The following is a 17,266-nucleotide window of genomic DNA, read 5'->3' as shown; positions in this document are numbered from 1 at the left end:
GCTACAACACTAAGGTTCAGGGCAGAGTACCAGCTGGTAGCTGGCTACAACACTAAGGTTCAGGGCAGAGTACCAGCTGGTAGCTGGCTACAACACTAAGGTTCAGGGCAGAGTACCAGCTGGTAGCTGGCTACAACACTAAGGTTCAGGGCAGAGTACCAGCTGGTAGCTGGCTACAACACTAAGGTTCAGGGCAGAGTACCAGCTGGTAGCTGGCTACAACACTAAGGTTCAGGGCAGAGTACCAGCTGGTAGCTGGCTACAACACTAAGGTTCAGGGTAGAGTACCAGCTGGTAGCTGGCTACAACACTAAGGTTCAGGGCAGAGTACCAGCTGGTAGCTGGCTAGAACACTAAGGTTCAGGGCAGGGTACTGGGCAGAGGCCAGCTAAAACACTAAGCTCCCCCCTTTGGAGAACCCTGCCTTGTTTTTCTACAACACTAAGCCCCCCCCCCCCCCTCTGGAGAACCCTGCCTTGCTCTTCTACAATGCTGATGATGTCATTTCTGATGACACCAATCAAATAGTGACTAAATGCTTAGCAGCACTGACAGTGTTGCTCTGTGTGTGACGATGTGACACGCCTGTCTGTGTACCTATTTCTTAACCGAATTCCATTTGCACTGTCCATCAGGAATTCATGGGAAAATACACACCTGATTTCACTGTTAGTCTAATAGAATGGCTCTGTTGTCCACCAATGGGGATGTTTCCTACTTAGTTTCTGGCCCTGACCTTGTAACGAACAGATACTTCCCCCTAACTGCCAGAGTACTGTCTACAGTGATATGAGTGGAAATGTAGGCTAGGTCTGTTGGGATATGTCACGTGTGACTTACGTGCACATGATTTCTGTATCTATACTGTAGCCTTGAATAAGTCACTCATTTTCAGTTTGCCACATTTTCCCACCCTACTGTACTCTGAAAGAAAAGCTGCGAGAGAAAGAGGCAGAATTGACCGTTCTGAACACTACTCTGTTCCAATGGACGCTCATCAGAGGAGGAAGGGGAGGACTCGTCCTCAGTGAATTTCATAACAATAGGGAAATGTTTGAAAGCAATTCCTTTTAGACAAAACTATACTCAACACACTGTTTTGCAGTGGTCTACAGTAGCCTCAACAGCACTCTATAGGGTATCCCCATGGTGTAGCTGGAGGACAGCTAGCTTCTGTCCTCTGGGTACATTGACTTCAATACACACCCCTTCCCTAGACTTGTACAGTAATTATGACAACTTTCGAAAGACGTCCTCCAACCTATCACAGCTCTTTCAACATGAACTGACATGTTGTTCACCCAATCAAAGGATCAGAGAATGAATCTGGTACTGATAGCATAAGCTACAGCTAGCTAGCACTGCATAAATGTGCTGAGTAGTTGACTCTCGACCTGTGTGCTCCTAGATTGTGAACTTAGGCTAACTCATTTTTAGGCTAGGTTGTAGCAACCTCATCGTGGGTATAGGGAAAATCTAGTATCATGTAGTAGCCTGAACCTATTAACGTTAAATGAATGCTGTCATATGCTGCCATTGTCATAAAAATAAGAATGGTCCTCCCTCATCTTAAACGGCACCGACTGCTCTGCTCCAACGGGAGCATAGTGTTTAATTACTGGGTAGGCCTTGCTGTCACACTGGTTGAAAGCCTAAAGTTATTCACCATGTAGTCGGCAAGTGTTTCTTCTGGTAATGTAGGGTATGTCCTCCCTAGAGTCTGTTGGCATCAGCCTAAGCACCGCTATAGGGGGTCGACTGACCAAGGTGGTCGTCATATGCTGAAACCAAGGTCCTGCTTTTCCACCCAACCTACTTTAGGAGATCCTCCTTCCCTGCTGCTCTACTGGAGAACACAGAGGAACAGAATAGCCGGTAGAACTAGAATCATAATCACTCCATGTTAAAGAGTGACTGTGTTAAAGCATCGCCTCTCTTCTATTCAAATAAATCGATGTAGCCGATGCTATTTCTTTGATGCAGATCTCGGCTCAGTTTAGCCTACCCTCCCCAAATGCACCACTTCTTCATCCCACTGCGTCTGCAGGATCCAAATGAGGAAGTTTACTTAGTGAGGGAGTGAGTCAGGCCTCCGCTATCCCATAATCCCTCACACGCCTAATGACTAACATCGTTCTGCAGCTGATATCAGGGTGTTAATAATAACAAAAGTATGTCTGTCTCGACTCAACGAGACGAATGAGTCGGCCAAGACGGAAAAATAACTTTAATCCCGGCCTACAACATTATCATTTGTCACTTTTATGAATCTAGTTTTCCCATTATTTAAATTTTAAACTTAATCATCACACAGACCTGAAACACTAGCCTGTTTTGTGTAGGGTTTTTGTGGGTATTTTGAGGGGGACATTCTTGTTGTCACCCAGGGAGACAGCTTTGAGTTGGAGTTCAGTCAGACCACTACTCTCTGAGCCTTAGACCACTGGGTTGAGTTCAGTCAGACCACTACTCTCTGAGCCTTAGACCACTGGGTTGAGTTCAGTCAGACTACTACTCTCTGAGCCTTAGACCACTGGGTTGAGTTCAGTCAGACCACTACTCTCTGAGCCTTAGACCACTGGGTTGAGTTCAGTCAGACCACTAGAAGAAGACATTAGACCTCTGAAGTATGATCAAACCAACCTGTGAGTATAGCCTTTCTCCCTCACGCGATGTGGCTTAGGAAATGTAGTGGTATGTGAAGAGATTAAGAGAAAGCTGTCAATACTCTTCCTTCCTCTTCCTGGTACAATGAGATCCAGCGGTTTTAAACTGTCTACAGGAGTTTTGCTTTCAAAGGGTTGTGTGATCGGGTCATGGTTCGTTACGCCCTAAACGTTCTGCAAATGTTATTCATAAAGAAAATAATGACTCTTTCCCCTTTTCCCTCTTTCTATCTGATGAAACCTCTTGTCTGAGTGACAGGTGTTTTTGTCAACGTCTGTGTGTTGGAGAACAATGGTCTCTCCCTGACCCCTAGCTCTTGTCTGTGTCTAGCCCTTCCCCCTCAGGCAGTGTGTGTGAGACCCACAGAGACATCAGGAGAGTAGGCCATGCTCCGCCTGTGGAACCCCTTTCTCTCGTCTGTCAGTGTCAGACACACACCACCTGAGCCATGTTTTTCCAGGAGCCCCTGTTTAGTTTTCTGCCCCAGTTGTTAGTGTTCACTTCCTCGTTTCTGTTTCCTTAATTAGTTTTTTTTTTTTTTTTTCTCCAGGAAGTTTTATGTTCTCTTTATCTCTCGTCCACGTTCCTCAGATAGGGAGTGGAGACTCTTCTGCTAGGCTATTATACTTCCCTGTATACCTCCTTAATCTCTGTCCCTCTCCCCTCCGTCCCTCTCTCCCTCTGTAGAGGTGTAGTGGTTGGGCCTGTGCTCCTCAGATTCCAGTGAGAATGAAGAGGTTTAGGAGACATGGACAGGAGTCCCACAGAGATCGGATCAAACAGGAGCTCTATGGGTTCAACAAGGTAAGAGCTGGAACAGAGTCAATCTGATCTCCAATCTCTACAATAAGATTATGGTCCCAATTCCAGACAATTGTCAGTTGATTTGTCCTGCCAGTTTCTATAACTTCTCTCGATTCAAGGGGCTTTATTTACATGGGAAACATTTGTTAACATTGCCAAAGCAAGTGAAATAAATCATAAACAAAAGTGAAATAAACAATCCTAAATAACCAGTAAAGATTACTCACAATTTGTTTTTAAAGGAATAGACATTTCTATTGTCGTATTATGTATATATACACTTTTAACGAAGTACAAAAGGGAAAATAAATAAACATAAATATGGCTTGTATATAAAATGGTGGTTGCTCTTCTCTGGCAACAGGTCACATCTTTCTGCTGTGATGGTATTTCACCCAATAGATTTCTCTCTCTCCTTGCTTTCCTCTCTCTCCCCCTTTAATTTTCTCTCCTCTTTCTTGCGCCCCCTCATTTTTTTCTCTCCTCTCGCCCATTTCTCTCTTCCCCTCCCCCATAGACGGTGGAGCATGGTTTTCCCCACCAGCCCAGTGCTCTGGTCTTCAGTCCCAGCCTACAGCTCCTGGCCATCGGCACACGCTCCGGCGCCATCAAACTGTATCCTTCAATAGACACTCAGAGGGAGAGTGCTGGCTGGCTGGATGGCTGTGTAAGAGTGCAACATTTAAGCGTCAACATTTTTGACCCAGTTTGTCTCAGCTGAAGCAGAGGGTAGCGGTTTGTGTGGAGTTATTTTTCCAGGCTGTTGCTCAGCCCTGACTACCAGACAGGCACAGTTGTGTGTGTGTTTCTGTATCTCTGTTTTTAGTGCGTGTTGATTCATCTGACACAATCGTGCTCATTGACCGTGTGGAGCCAGTCGGCACGCTATTCCCCCTTCGTTCCCTACGATAACCCATCATTAGAACTCTCCACTCACACAATGGGGCACATTGTTGGGTTCTAACACAAAACAAATCCTATGAATAAATGTAATATTATCCGTTGGCAGGGCAGCCAGATAAGACCGACAGAACAGACAAACTCTTTCTGTAGATGCATGTGGACCCTTTCAATACAGTGTAGTAAAAGAAACACGTGTGTAAGTCTATGAATGCTTCAGGGGAGTGGGGGGGGCATGCTTCAGGTGAGTGGGGGGGGCATGCTTCAGGTGTGTGTGTTCTTTAACCCAAGGTAAGTTATGGGGCTCCAGGTGTAGAGTTCATGGGTCTACATGATGAGAACGCTGCCGTCACACAGGTCCACTTCTTACCACAGCAGGTGAGTGGCTGCTCCACACACACACATACACACACACATACTGTACAGGCCTGAAGAGTGCTGTTTCAACCCCTCATCTCATGCTCTATTCACAACTGTTACTGAAAAAACTAACTTTCTCGGCGTCCTGATTTATTTTAGGAGCACCAGTGTGACCAGGAAGAGAAATCTCCCAGATAGTAATTGTCTTACATGTAAAGAATATGAACGAAGGCATCGGGGATGTTTGTATTTCTGGTAACTTCATGAAGACGACACAGGAATCCCTCTGTCTACCACTTAGTGTAGCCAGCCAGTCATTTCTAAAGGCCTTCCCAGAAAACCTTCCAAATAGCAAGTAGGCTTACCTGGCAGAATGAGATGACATCCTGATGATTAGTTTCATTCGGATGGTAGTTTGTTTTTGCTAACTCTGCTATTGTACATGCAGTACAGCAACACCACCAGCCAAACACCACTTTCTTTAGGTGCCATATTCTTTTGAATTAATGGGGCAACTATACCCTTCCCAAAAATATGTTCTTCCCCAGACCTAAAGTATTTTCCTGCTGTACTGTAAGCATTGTTGTGGACTTAGAACATCCAATTTGGTTGTTTTTCTATTTAAATGTCTTTTGTATCGAATGATTTGGAGTGAAAACCTGAAGGAGGATAAACTAGGTGAAATCACAGAAATACAAGCTTACAAAGCCGAGAACTTTCTATTTTGTTATTATTGCAAATAAATATATTGGCCACAGTGGCTGGTGGACCGAAAAGTTCTTAGGCCCAGTTCATAAACCACGTCGCGGCTCTTTTCAAAATCATTCACGGGCATTTGTTTACACCTTGTTCAGTCGTGTTATCTCAATAGCTAGCTGGCTCACTTCCTGGTAACTTTACCAGTACACCTAAGCATCACAGACAAAAAGAAAGGAAAGGGCATATCTTATTTTAGAAGATCAATGATCATCTGTATGAATGACTGATCTCTTGCATGTCGTCACTCACTAACGTGAGACGGTGTAGAATGTCATGCATGTCAATAGGTAGCACTGATGTACGAAACCGATATTCCACAGATGACTCGTACCATTGACAGGTTTCTTTCAACATTTCAGCTTTTTCTTTTTTTCTTTCTTTTATAGCACAACTTGCTTCAAAAGTAACTAGAATTCATATAGGCCTGATTTTAAGCTGTATCTCAGTCAATTACACAGGTATTCTGGTGCTCCTAGATTGTATGTTGTGCTCCTAACTTTTTAAAGTTCTATAAAAATGTTCCTGTCGGGTCCTGTATGTGATTAGCTATGTGCTCCATTTACGGGTCCTGTTGACATCGCTGGAAATGCCAGTCGTAAAGCTGTGGCCAACGTCCCTGGTTGGTCTGTGTTGAATAGGTTGCCATGGTGACTCTGTTGGATGACAACAGTCTCCACATGTGGACCCTCCGAGCTCACCACGGAGTCTCTGAGCTGCTGGAGACAGGACGCTTCACACTTACTGGACCACCGGGGTGAGACGCACGACATACACCCCACCACTTCCTGACTTGATTTCTCTCACACACTCGTTGGATCGCCATGGTAAGAGATGCACTGAGAGGCACAGAACTCGATTGAAAATGGTGACATGCACACGTTCAATGACACACGTATGCACCTTAAATAGTCTATTTACCACCCCAACCTCTTCGGAGGAGACACCTTTTTTTAGTTTAATGCTTTTCTGCTACATTTACATCCATTTTTACATTCGTGTTACTTTTTATATACAGCACAGCACAATAATACTAAACCGAACATGGGCTCTTTAGTCCCACCTCTCAGCCCGTCCCACCTCTCAGCCCGTCCCACCCCTCAGCCCGTCCCACCTCTCAGCCCGTCCCACCTCTCAGCCCGTCCCACCTCTCAGCCCGTCCCACCTCTCAGCCCGTCCCACCTCTCAGCCCGTCCCACCTCTCACCATAGACCACGTTTGGTGTCCATGTGCCATATATTTCAATTGTTCCTTGATGTTTAGCATGAGTTTGGAGCCTTTTTAATCATATAGTATCCACAGACTGTGGTAAAGATGAGAACCTTTCCTACCAGTATTATTATATTATTGACTTGAATCTTTCCAAATCGCCCGACGCTGCTATTTGTAAGGTTAATTTTCATTGAATGTAGAGATTTTTTTATATATTTTTTTATTATACCATTCCTGAACCTGTGACCAGAAACAAGCTACATAGGGGCAATACCAGAATAAATAATATTGTTATTCTGTCTCTTATCAGCTAAATCTATAGAGCTGAGATTGTTGTATGCCCCATATACAGGGTATTCTCAAAATATTCACACCCTTTGACTTTTTCCACATTTTGTTACATTACAGCCTTATTCTAAAGTGTATTAAGTTTTTCTTCTTCTTTTTCTCATCATTCTACACACAATAAATACCCTGTAATGACAAAGCAGAATTTTTTTGTTGTTGCAAATGTATAAAAAAATAAATGGTCATATCACATTTACTTAAGGATTCAGACCCTTTACTCGGTACTTTGAGGCTTTAATCACTGCCAAAGGTGCTTCAGGTCTTCTTGGGTATGATGCTACAAGCATGGCACACCTGTATTTGGGGAGTTTTTCCCATTTCTTGTCTGCAGATCCTCAAGCTCTATCAGGTTGGAGGGGGAGTGTTGCTTCACAGCTATTTGTGGGTCTCTTCAGAGATGTTCGATCGGGTTAAAGTCCAGGCTCTGGACATTCAGAGACTTGTCCCTGAAGCTCTACGGACAATTCCTTTGACATCATAGCTAGGTTTTTGCTCTGACATGCACTGTCAACTGTGGGACCTTTTTATAGACTGGTGTGTGCCTTTCCAAATCATGTCCAATCAATTGAATTTACCACAGGTGCATTTGTGACAGGTTAAAGGACATATTCATAGCCTGTTATACATTGAAAAGTATTAGTAAGTTCATAGTATGTGAGGATCTTAAAACATCTAAGGTTAAAAAGATGCATTCAGTATTAGTTGATAGAGATTGATAACATTCATATAATTGTGTTAAAGTTCAAATCTGTCAAAGGGTACGAATTGTGAGAGTAATGTGTAAACGTTATATTGATTACTTTATTTTGTGGTGCCTAAAAGTGTTAATCTGTGATCTACGAAATGCTCTTAAGCTAATGAGCCGGAGATCGATTGCTCTGGTCTCCACGCATATTCCTGGGGAAATTCGCGGTCTTTTCTCATTGAACTAAATGTTGACTTGAGAATACAACACCGTATCACTCTCGTGATTATTTCTCCCCTGTTTTCACATTTCATTCAAATCTCAAGGATGATCAATGGAAACAGGATGCACCTGAGCTTAATTTCAAGTCTCATAGCAAAGGGTCTGAATACTTATGTCAATAAGGTATTTCTGTTTTTTGTTTTTAATATTGGGGTATTGTGTGTAGATTGTGTAGATAAAGAATACGGCTGGCTGTAACAAAATGTGGAGAAAGTCAAGAGGTCTGAATACTTCCCGAAAGCATATACAGCATTCTGTTGGTGGCAAGAATTTTGGATAATAATTTAAATTGGATAATAATTTAAATTGAAAAACATCATGTTGAATCAAGTGTTTTTTTAATCTAGGTTTGTTGTCAATAAGACCATCAGACCATCTCCTTGAATCATGACGCACCTTTGCGTCCTAAGGCAAACCCGTGGCTGCCGATTTGGCGTAGGCCAGAGGGAAATATGGGCAGTCCCATGATCACATCATTCAATACTGCCACCCTTCACTCACACGTTCAAAGCCCCGTATGTCTATTGCATCTATCTATCTGATGGTGTTTTTTATGAGAACTAACCAAATAACATGGGAAAATCAGTGACAAAATAATGAGATTAAATTAGAAATAATAACAGCACAATATTGTAGATTCACGCTCATATTAAGAAACCGAGGCTAGAAGCACGTCAGCCCGACCTGCACAGTTCTCTGGATCCGATTGTTCTAAAATATTAGAGGAAATGAAGAGGGAGGAGACCAGTTCTTTGTCCATCTCCTGCACGCTGCCTATCAACAGACATATTTCATATCCTTATTATTATGTCCTGTTATATTCCGACAAAAAGGAACATCCATTAATGATTGCCAGTAAAAATGTTACGCATCACACTACCCATAAAGGGATACAGCTAGGATCGAACCCGGGTCTGTAGTGAAGGCTCTTGCAGTGCAGTGCCTTAGACCGCTGCGCCACTCGGGATGCCTTATATTTAAGTCCATGTAGTCCAAAGTTCCGTAAAGCATGAATAAAAAAACATGTTTAAAGGATTAGTCCGTCATGCTCAATTCACTTTCCCATATGTCCAACCTGGTAAAGTCCATGGTTCCATAAAGCATTAATAAAACAAGTTCATGGTTCCGTAAAGCGTTAATAAAACAAGTCCATGGTTCCGTAAAGCATGAATAAAACAAGTTCATGGTTCCGTAAAGCGTTAATAAAACAAGTCCATGGTTCCGTAAAGCATTAATAAAACAAGTCCATGGGTCCGTAAAGCATTAATAAAACAAGTCCATGGGTCCGTAAAGCATTAATAAAACAAGTCCATGGTTTCGTAAAGCATGAATAAAACAAGTCCATGGTTCCGTAAAGCATAAATAAAACAAGTCCATGGTTCCGTAAAGCATGAATAAAACAAGTCCATGGTTCCGTAAAGCATGAATAAAACATGTCTATGGGTCCGTAAAGAATTAATAAAACAAGTCCATGGTTCCGTAAAGCATGAATAAAACATGTCTATGGGTCCGTAAAGCATTAATAAAACAAGTCCATGGGTCCGTAAAACATTAATAAAACAAGTCCATGGTTCCGTAAAGCATTAATAAAACAAGTCCATGGTTCCGTAAAGCATTAATAAAACAAGTCCATGGTTCCGTAAAGCATTAATAAAACAAGTCCATGGTTCCGTAAAGCATTAATAAAACAAGTCCATGGTTCCGTAAAACATTAAAACAAGTCCATGGTTCCGTAAAGCATTAATAAAACAAGTCCATGGTTCCGTAAAGCATTAATAAAACAAGTCCATGGTTCCGTAAAGCATTAATAAAACAAGTCCATGGTTCCGTAAAGCATTAATAAAACAAGTCCATGGTTCCGTAAAACATTAAAACAAGTCCATGGGTCCGTAAAGCATTAATAAAACAAGTCCATGCTTCCGTAAAACATTAATAAAACAAGTCCATGGTTCCGTAAAACATAAAACATGTCTATGGGTCCGTAAAGCATTAATAAAACAAGTCCATGGGTCCGTAAAGCATTAATAAAACAAGTCCATGGTTCCGTAAAACATTAAAACATGGTTCCGTAAAGCATTAATAAAACAAGTATGGTTCCGTAAAGCATTAATAAAACGTAAAAGTCCATGGTTCCGTAAAGCATGAATAAAACAAGTCCATGGGTCCGTAAAGCATTAATAAAACAAGTCCATGGGTCCGTAAAGCATTAATAAAACAAGTCCATGGGTCCGTAAAGCATTAATAAAACAAGTCCATGGTTCCGTAAAGCATTAATAAAACAAGTCCATGGGTCCGTAAAGCATTAATAAAACAAGTCCATGGGTCCGTAAAGCATTAATAAAACAAGTCCATGGGTCCGTAAAGCATTAATAAAACAAGTCCATGGGTCCGTAAAGCATTAATAAAACAAGTCCATGGGTCCGTAAAGCATTAATAAAACAAGTCCATGGGTCCGTAAAGCATTAATAAAACAAGTCCATGGTTCCGTGGCATGAATAAAACAAGTCCATGGGTCCGTAAAGCATTAATAAAACAAGTCCATGGTTCCGTAAAGCATGAATAAAACAAGTCCATGGTTCCGTAAAGCATTAATAAAACAAGTCCATGGGTCATTAATAAAACAAGTCCATGGGTCCATTAATAAAACAAGTCCATGGTTCCGTAAAACATTAATAAAACAAGTCCATGCTTCCGTAAAGCATTAATAAAACAAGTCCATGGGTCCGTAAAGCATTAATAAAACAAGTCCATGGTTCCGTAAAACATTAATAAAACAAGTCCATGGTTCCGTAAAGCATTAATAAAACAAGTCCATGGGTCCGTAAAGCATTAATAAAACAAGTCCATGGGTCCGTAAAAAAGTCCATTAATAAAACAAGTCCATGGGTCCGTAAAGCATTAATAAAAACAAGTCCATGGTTCCGTAAAGCATTAATAAAACAAGTCCATGGTTCCCGAATAAAGCATTAAAGCATGAATAAAACAAGTCCATGGTTCCGTAAAGCATGAATAAAACAAGTCCATGGTTCCGTAAAACATAAAACATGTCCATGGTTCCGTAAAGCATTAATAAAACAAGTCCATGGTTCCGTAAAGCATTAATAAAACAAGTCCATGGGTCCGTGTATGAATAAAACAAAGCATTAATAAAACAAGTCCATGGGTCCGTAAAGCATTAATAAAACAAGTCCATGGGTCCGTAAAGCATAATAAAACAAGCCCATGGGTCCGTAAAGCATTAATAAAACAAGTCCATGGGTCCGTAAAGCATTAATAAAACAAGTCCATGCTTCCGTAAAACATTAATAAAACAAGTCCATGGTTCCGTAAAATTAATAAAACAAGTCCATGGTTCCGTAAAGCATTAATAAAACAAGTCCATGGTCCGGGAATAAAACATGTCTATGGGTCCGTAAAGCATTAATAAAACAAGTCCATGGGTCCGTAAAGCATTAATAAAACAAGTCCATGGGTCCGTAAAGCATTAATAAAACAAGTCCATGGGTCCGTAAAGCATTAATAAAACAAGTCCATGGGTCCGTAAAGCATTAATAAAACAAGTCCGGCTCCACTATTTCACGGGGAAGTTCATTAATAGAGAAAGGGATGTGTTGTTCAGCTCTCTCCATGTGGCAGTGAGTTAGCTGCTATGGGACTGGGCACGTCGTCGTCTCTACTATTTCACGGGGAAGTTGTTCATTAATAGAGAAGGGGATGTGGTGTTCAGCTCTCTCCATGTGGTAGTGAGTTAGCTGCTATGGGACTGGGCCTTCCCTCTGCCACTGAAACGGGCAGCCAGTTGTATCCGCCGGTCCGTCATCTTGAGATTGTGTTTCATAAACACCTCAACTTTTTCCTCTGTTGACTGATCATTTGTTTTCATCCTTCTTTATTCCCGTTATAACAATATTGTTCTTCATACTCCTGCGCTATAGAGCAGGTCATTTGGCTTTCATTGTTTTATCATACCGTAGCCTCTAGTGTCTAGTTTTAAATATCGTATTTTAGGGTCTTATTTCTTCTATCTTCTTACTGTAATACACTTGTTTTGTTGGCCTCAACCTCCCCCAGTTGCCCAGAGTAATTTTAACTTGGTCTTTGACAGATTCAACCTGTTAACTGTGCCCATCTCTCGTTCCCTCCTTCAGTGCTCCTCCCAGTGTGACTCGTGTGACGGCGGTGCTGACCCACTCCTCTGGGGACATGTTGTTTCTGGGAACAGAGGGGGGACACGTGTTCGTAGTGGAGGTACCGGGCTTCAGAGAACTAGAGGAGAGGAACATTAGCCTGGAGAATGTCACTAACAGGTACACACACACACACACACACTAGTGTACTGCCTTTTTATTGGCTCACTGAGTTGGAGATATTTTTTCCCCTAAACAGATGTCAATACCTCCCAGACATTCTCTCTCACACACGTACAAAACCATAGTTGATCCATGGTATTTTTTTATTTAACTAGACAATTCAGTTAAGAACCATTTCTTATTTACAATGACTGCCTACTGGGGAACAGTGGATTAACTGCTTTGTTCAGGGGCAGATGGACCAGCTCAGGGATTCGAACCAACAACCTTTCTGTTACTAGTCCAACCACTCTAACCACTAGGCTATCCATAACGATGCTAAAATCCAACCCTGTCGCTCCCTCCCTCTAGTTTACCAGAGGACTATGGAGGTCGTAGGAGCTTGGAGCATGTTGAGTCCTTACAGGAGAATCCCGTCAACCCACGCCAGGTTCTGATTGGCTACGGACGAGGCATCATGGTCATCTGGGACCTGGAGCGCCATTCAGCCGTCAAACACATCCCCGCTACTCAGGTACAGTGTGAGTCTCTGTGTTGGTGTCTGGGTCTCGAGGGCCCTGGACTTAACTTCCTGTTTGGCTGTGTGTCTCTCTAGCAACTAGAGAGCGTGTGGTGGACGGAGGACGGTGGCCATGTTCTCAGTTCCCATAGCGACGGGAGCTACTGTCGCTGGATGGTGGCCGGGGAGGGGACACAGAGCGAACCGGAGAAGTCTGAAGTACCATACGGTGAGGGAGCATCCTGTTCCTCTCTGTTGAACCTCACAGAACACAGTGACACGGGTGAGGACCGTGTTGGTTGAATGCTGAATGGGTTAGTTGATTGACTGGACGGTTTGTCTCTCCCGTGCAGGCCACTTCCCCTGTAAGGCCATCTCTAAAATCATCCAGCTCCCTACAGAACAAGGGTGAGTCTCTTTCCTGTCTGTGTCCCCTTCTCGCGGCATCAACCTGTTCCACATGAATCCAAGTGTAAAGATCTGCTCGTCTGTCTTCTCCGCGTGTCCAGGCCTCCATTCCTGTTCCTCAGTGGCGGCATGCCCCGGGCCAGCTACGGAGACAGACACTGTATCAGTGTGATCCACAGTAAAACACACGTGGCTCTGGACTTCACCTCCAGAATCATCGACTTCTTCGTCATCAGAGACGGACCAGACCATACAGGTAGCAAGGCAGGGGGATACACACACACCCCCACACACACACACAGTCTAACCCCTCTCCCTCTGTCCAGGCGACCCCAGTGCGTTGGTGGTCTTAGTAGAGGAGGAGTTGGTAGTGATAGATCTCCAGACTGAAGGGTGGCCGGTCATCCAGACTCCGTACCTGGTGCCTCTCCACTGCTCGGCCATCACCTGCTCCCACCATGTCTCTGCTATACCCCTGAAGATGTGGGAGAGGGTCCTGTCTGCCGGAGCACTGCAGAACACACACTACTCTAAGAAGGTTGTTGACACACACACACACACAGACACACACATTGCTCAAGCAAGATCCTGCACCACACATACAGGCACCCATGCAAACACCTGAGCAGAAAGTCAGCCTGAATTGGAGCTCAAATTGAATAAATTCTCTCATCCTCTTTCTTCCCCCCTGTCCCTTCTCTCTCCCTCTGTCTGTCTCCCTCTGTCTGCCTCTCTCTCTCACTCTGTGTAGCCGTGGCCTATAACAGGAGGACAGAACCTGTCTCCCGACGCTCCTCAGCGAGACCTACTTCTCACAGGGTCAGTGGACATTCACAGCTCATCAGTGTCTGTTCAATACAAGTTACCAACATTTAACATTGATCCTGTGTGGAGACCGTGAACAGGGTTTCAAAGGGTTAAAATCATGTTTCTCTGGTTGTTAATCCTCACAAACGTGTCCTAATATCCTCCCTCCCTCTCTCCTAGGCACGAGGACGGCACGGTGCGTTTCTGGGACGCTTCGGGAGTCTGTCTGTACCCCATGTACAAGCTGAGCACGGCAGGGGTGTTCCTCACTGACGCAGAACCCAATGACAACATGAACCAGTGCACAGAGGGAGAGTGGCCACCTTTCAGAAAGGTGGGGTGTGTGTGTGTGTAGAAATAACCAGAGTTACCACCATTCTGGTGTGTGTGTGTGTGTGTAATAACATAATGGTGTCCCTGTAGGAAGGTGTGTTTGTTTTATAGGAAATGTGTGTACTGACTCGGAATGAATAACCAGCCGAATCACCTGGAGACGGTGTGTTAAATATGTCCCCCTCGCCTCTTTCTCCCCCCCAGGTGGGTTGTTTTGACCCGTACAGTGACGACCCTCGCCTGGGCGTTCAGAAGATCCACCTGTGTAAATACAGTGGTTACCTGACTGTAGCTGGCACTGCTGGACAGGTGAGTTGACCAGGGGAAAACCAACCACTACTCCCTCTGGTGGCCAGTTAGTCAAAGCGCAGCGGCGTACATATTTGGGCATTACTGCTGCTGTTTTCTTCATTTCCAACATTCTTTGGCACTAGGTCTTCTTTTCCTGGGGCTATTTGGCTCACGGACAGTCACACATTCAGTGAACGACCCATTTTCCTGACCCAGTCTGCATGGCTCTCCTATAATGTAATATGATAAGTGATGAAACTGGTCTCCCGTCCTTTACAGAGCACTGGATCATCAGTCTTCTCTATGATCTGTCATTAACAACAGAACAGGACGCTGACGGTCTGACCTCTCCCCTCCGTAGATCCTGGTGTTAGAGCTGAACGATGAGGCAGCGGATCAGATGGTGGAGGCCACGGTAGCTGACCTGCTACAGGGACAGGAGAGCTTCCGCTGGAAGGTAAAGCCAACGTTGCGTTATAAAGAAAAAAATCTGCGTAAACACCAATGCAATTTAATTGGATTGGATTTCAGTGAGACAATGAGTGATCAATACATTGTATAGCGTTTCGGTCTATATTGTTTTTTTGTAACCATCTGTCCCTATCAGGGCCACACGCGTCTGGAGGTGAGGGAGGAGCCGGTGACGTTCCCCCCAGGATTCCAGCCCTTTGCCCTGGTCCAGTGTCAGCCTCCTGCTGTTGTCACCGCTCTAACCCTGCACTCTGAGTGGAAACTAGTGACCTTCGGGACCAGCCACGGCTTCGGACTCTACGACTACCAGCAGAAAAGCAACGTCCTCGTCAGGTACGAGTGTGTTTCTGCAACTTTCTGCCTGTATGACTTCAATATCACGGCAGGTGGCAGAGATGGGATAGAGACGACTGTGTTAACCATCTCCTGTAGGTGTACTCTGAACCCCAGTGACCAGCTGGCTATGGAAGGTCCTCTGTCCAGAGTAAAGAGCATTAAGAAGTCTCTCCGCCAGTCCTTCAGGAGGATCAGACGCAGCCGAGTGTCTTTACGCAAACACCACGTCAACAGCGCTGCTAAGGTAAACAACAAAACAATATTTTTTTTGTCAAATAAAAACATGACTGCATGAATCCTTATTGAACAAAAGTTCCTAAAGATCAGTTGTTGAAGACTAGGATGTGTCTCAAACATGCTCCTCTCTCTCTCCCTCTCCCTCTCTCTCTCTGTGTGTGTCTAGGTGCAGGAGGCCAATGCTCGTCTGGAGGCTGAGCTAGCAGAGATGGAGTTGGCTCCTGTTCAGAGAAAGATAGAGGCTCGATCCTCAGACGACTCCTTCACCGGCCTCGTTCGCACACTGTACTTCGCTGACACCTTCCTCTCGGACAGTAAGACACACACACACACACACACACACACACACACAGAGACAGACCTTGGGTTATTTAATGTTTGTGATGTCTCATCTTGCTGATTCCGCTCTCCTCCTAAAGGCTCCCATCACATGCCCTCTCTCTGGGCAGGGACCAATGGGGGCTCGGTATTCGCCTACCAGCTCCGCCTACCGCCTGTGGAACGCAGATCAGAGGACCCCGTCTCCGCCCACCCTGGTGAGAGCATGCCTTTTTCTCCTCTCGTCCATCTCTCCCTCGTGCCTCTGTCCACCCTCTCTTCTCGTCCATCTCTCCCTCTCGTCCCTCTGTCGACCCTCTCTTCTCGTCCATCTCTCCCTCTCGTCCCTCTGTCGACCCTCTCTTCTCGTCCATCTCTCCCTCTCGTCCCTCTGTCGACCCACTCCTCTCGTCCATCTCTCCCTCTCGTCCCTCTGTCGACCCACTCCTCTCGTCCATCTCTCCCTCTCGTCCCTCTGTCGACCCACTCCTCTCGTCCATCTCTCCCTCTCGTCCCTCTGTCGACCCTCTCTTCTCGTCCATCTCTCCCTCTCGTCCCTCTGTCGACCCACTCCTCTCGTCCATCTCTCCCTCCTCTCGTCCCTCTGTCGACCCACTCCTCTCGTCCATCTCTCCCTCTCGTCCCTCTGTCGACCCTCTCTTCTCGTCCATCTCTCCCTCTCGTCCCTCTGTCGACCCTCTCTTCTCGTCCATCTCTCCCTCTCGTCCATCTCTCTCTCTCTCGTCCATCTCTCCCTCTCGTCCCTCTGTCGACCCTCTCTTCTCGTCCATCTCTCCCCCTCGTCCCTCTGTCGACCCACTCCTCTCGTCCATCTCTCCCTCTCGTCCCTCTGTCCACTCCCCTCCATCTCCCTCGTGCCTCTGTCCATCTCTCATCCTCCCTCGTCCCTCTGTCACCCTCTCTCTCGTCCATCTCTCCCTCTCGTCCCTCTCTCTCCTCTCGTCCATCTCTCCCTCCGTCCCTCTGTCGACCCTCTTCTGTCCACCCTCTCTTCTCGTCCATCTCTCGTCCCTCTCGACCCACTCCTCTCGTCCATCTCTCCCTCTCGTCCCTCTGTCCACCCTCTCCTCTCGTCCATCTCTCCCTCTCGTCCCTCTGTCCACCCTCTCTTCTCGTCCATCTCTCCCTCTCGTCCCATCTGTCCCTCTCGTCCTCTGTCCATCTCTCCCTCTCGTCCATCTCTCCTCTCGTCCATCTCTCCCTCTCGTCCCTCTGTCCACC

General features: G+C 45.1%; 1 protein-coding gene across 4 annotated transcripts in view; it reads left to right on the top strand.

The window, feature by feature from the left end:
• LOC118377225 (LLGL scribble cell polarity complex component 2-like) overlaps positions 1-17,266 on the top strand; it is a 35,968-nt gene that overhangs the window by 10,752 nt on the left and 7,950 nt on the right. For all 4 annotated transcript variants that reach the window (XM_052493131.1, XM_035764076.2, XM_052493112.1 and 1 more), the window contains exons 2-19: positions 3,355-3,471; positions 3,989-4,086; positions 4,668-4,749; positions 6,129-6,244; positions 12,163-12,321; positions 12,676-12,838; positions 12,920-13,052; positions 13,177-13,231; positions 13,333-13,487; positions 13,558-13,769; positions 13,983-14,050; positions 14,219-14,372; positions 14,576-14,680; positions 15,024-15,119; positions 15,270-15,466; positions 15,566-15,713; positions 15,873-16,020; positions 16,126-16,242. In XM_052493131.1, coding sequence (XP_052349091.1) covers positions 3,397-3,471; positions 3,989-4,086; positions 4,668-4,749; positions 6,129-6,244; positions 12,163-12,321; positions 12,676-12,838; positions 12,920-13,052; positions 13,177-13,231; positions 13,333-13,487; positions 13,558-13,769; positions 13,983-14,050; positions 14,219-14,372; positions 14,576-14,680; positions 15,024-15,119; positions 15,270-15,466; positions 15,566-15,713; positions 15,873-16,020; positions 16,126-16,242 — 2,281 coding nt within the window. In that variant the 5' untranslated portion in view covers positions 3,355-3,396. The remainder of the gene's footprint in view (positions 1-3,354; positions 3,472-3,988; positions 4,087-4,667; positions 4,750-6,128; positions 6,245-12,162; positions 12,322-12,675; positions 12,839-12,919; positions 13,053-13,176; positions 13,232-13,332; positions 13,488-13,557; positions 13,770-13,982; positions 14,051-14,218; positions 14,373-14,575; positions 14,681-15,023; positions 15,120-15,269; positions 15,467-15,565; positions 15,714-15,872; positions 16,021-16,125; positions 16,243-17,266) is intronic.

Source organism: Oncorhynchus keta, chromosome 3 (assembly GCF_023373465.1).
Source record: "Oncorhynchus keta strain PuntledgeMale-10-30-2019 chromosome 3, Oket_V2, whole genome shotgun sequence".
Lineage (NCBI taxonomy): Eukaryota > Metazoa > Chordata > Actinopteri > Salmoniformes > Salmonidae > Oncorhynchus > Oncorhynchus keta.
The sequence above is the reverse complement of the archived record's forward strand: the minus strand, read 5'-3'. Positions and strand labels throughout refer to the sequence as shown.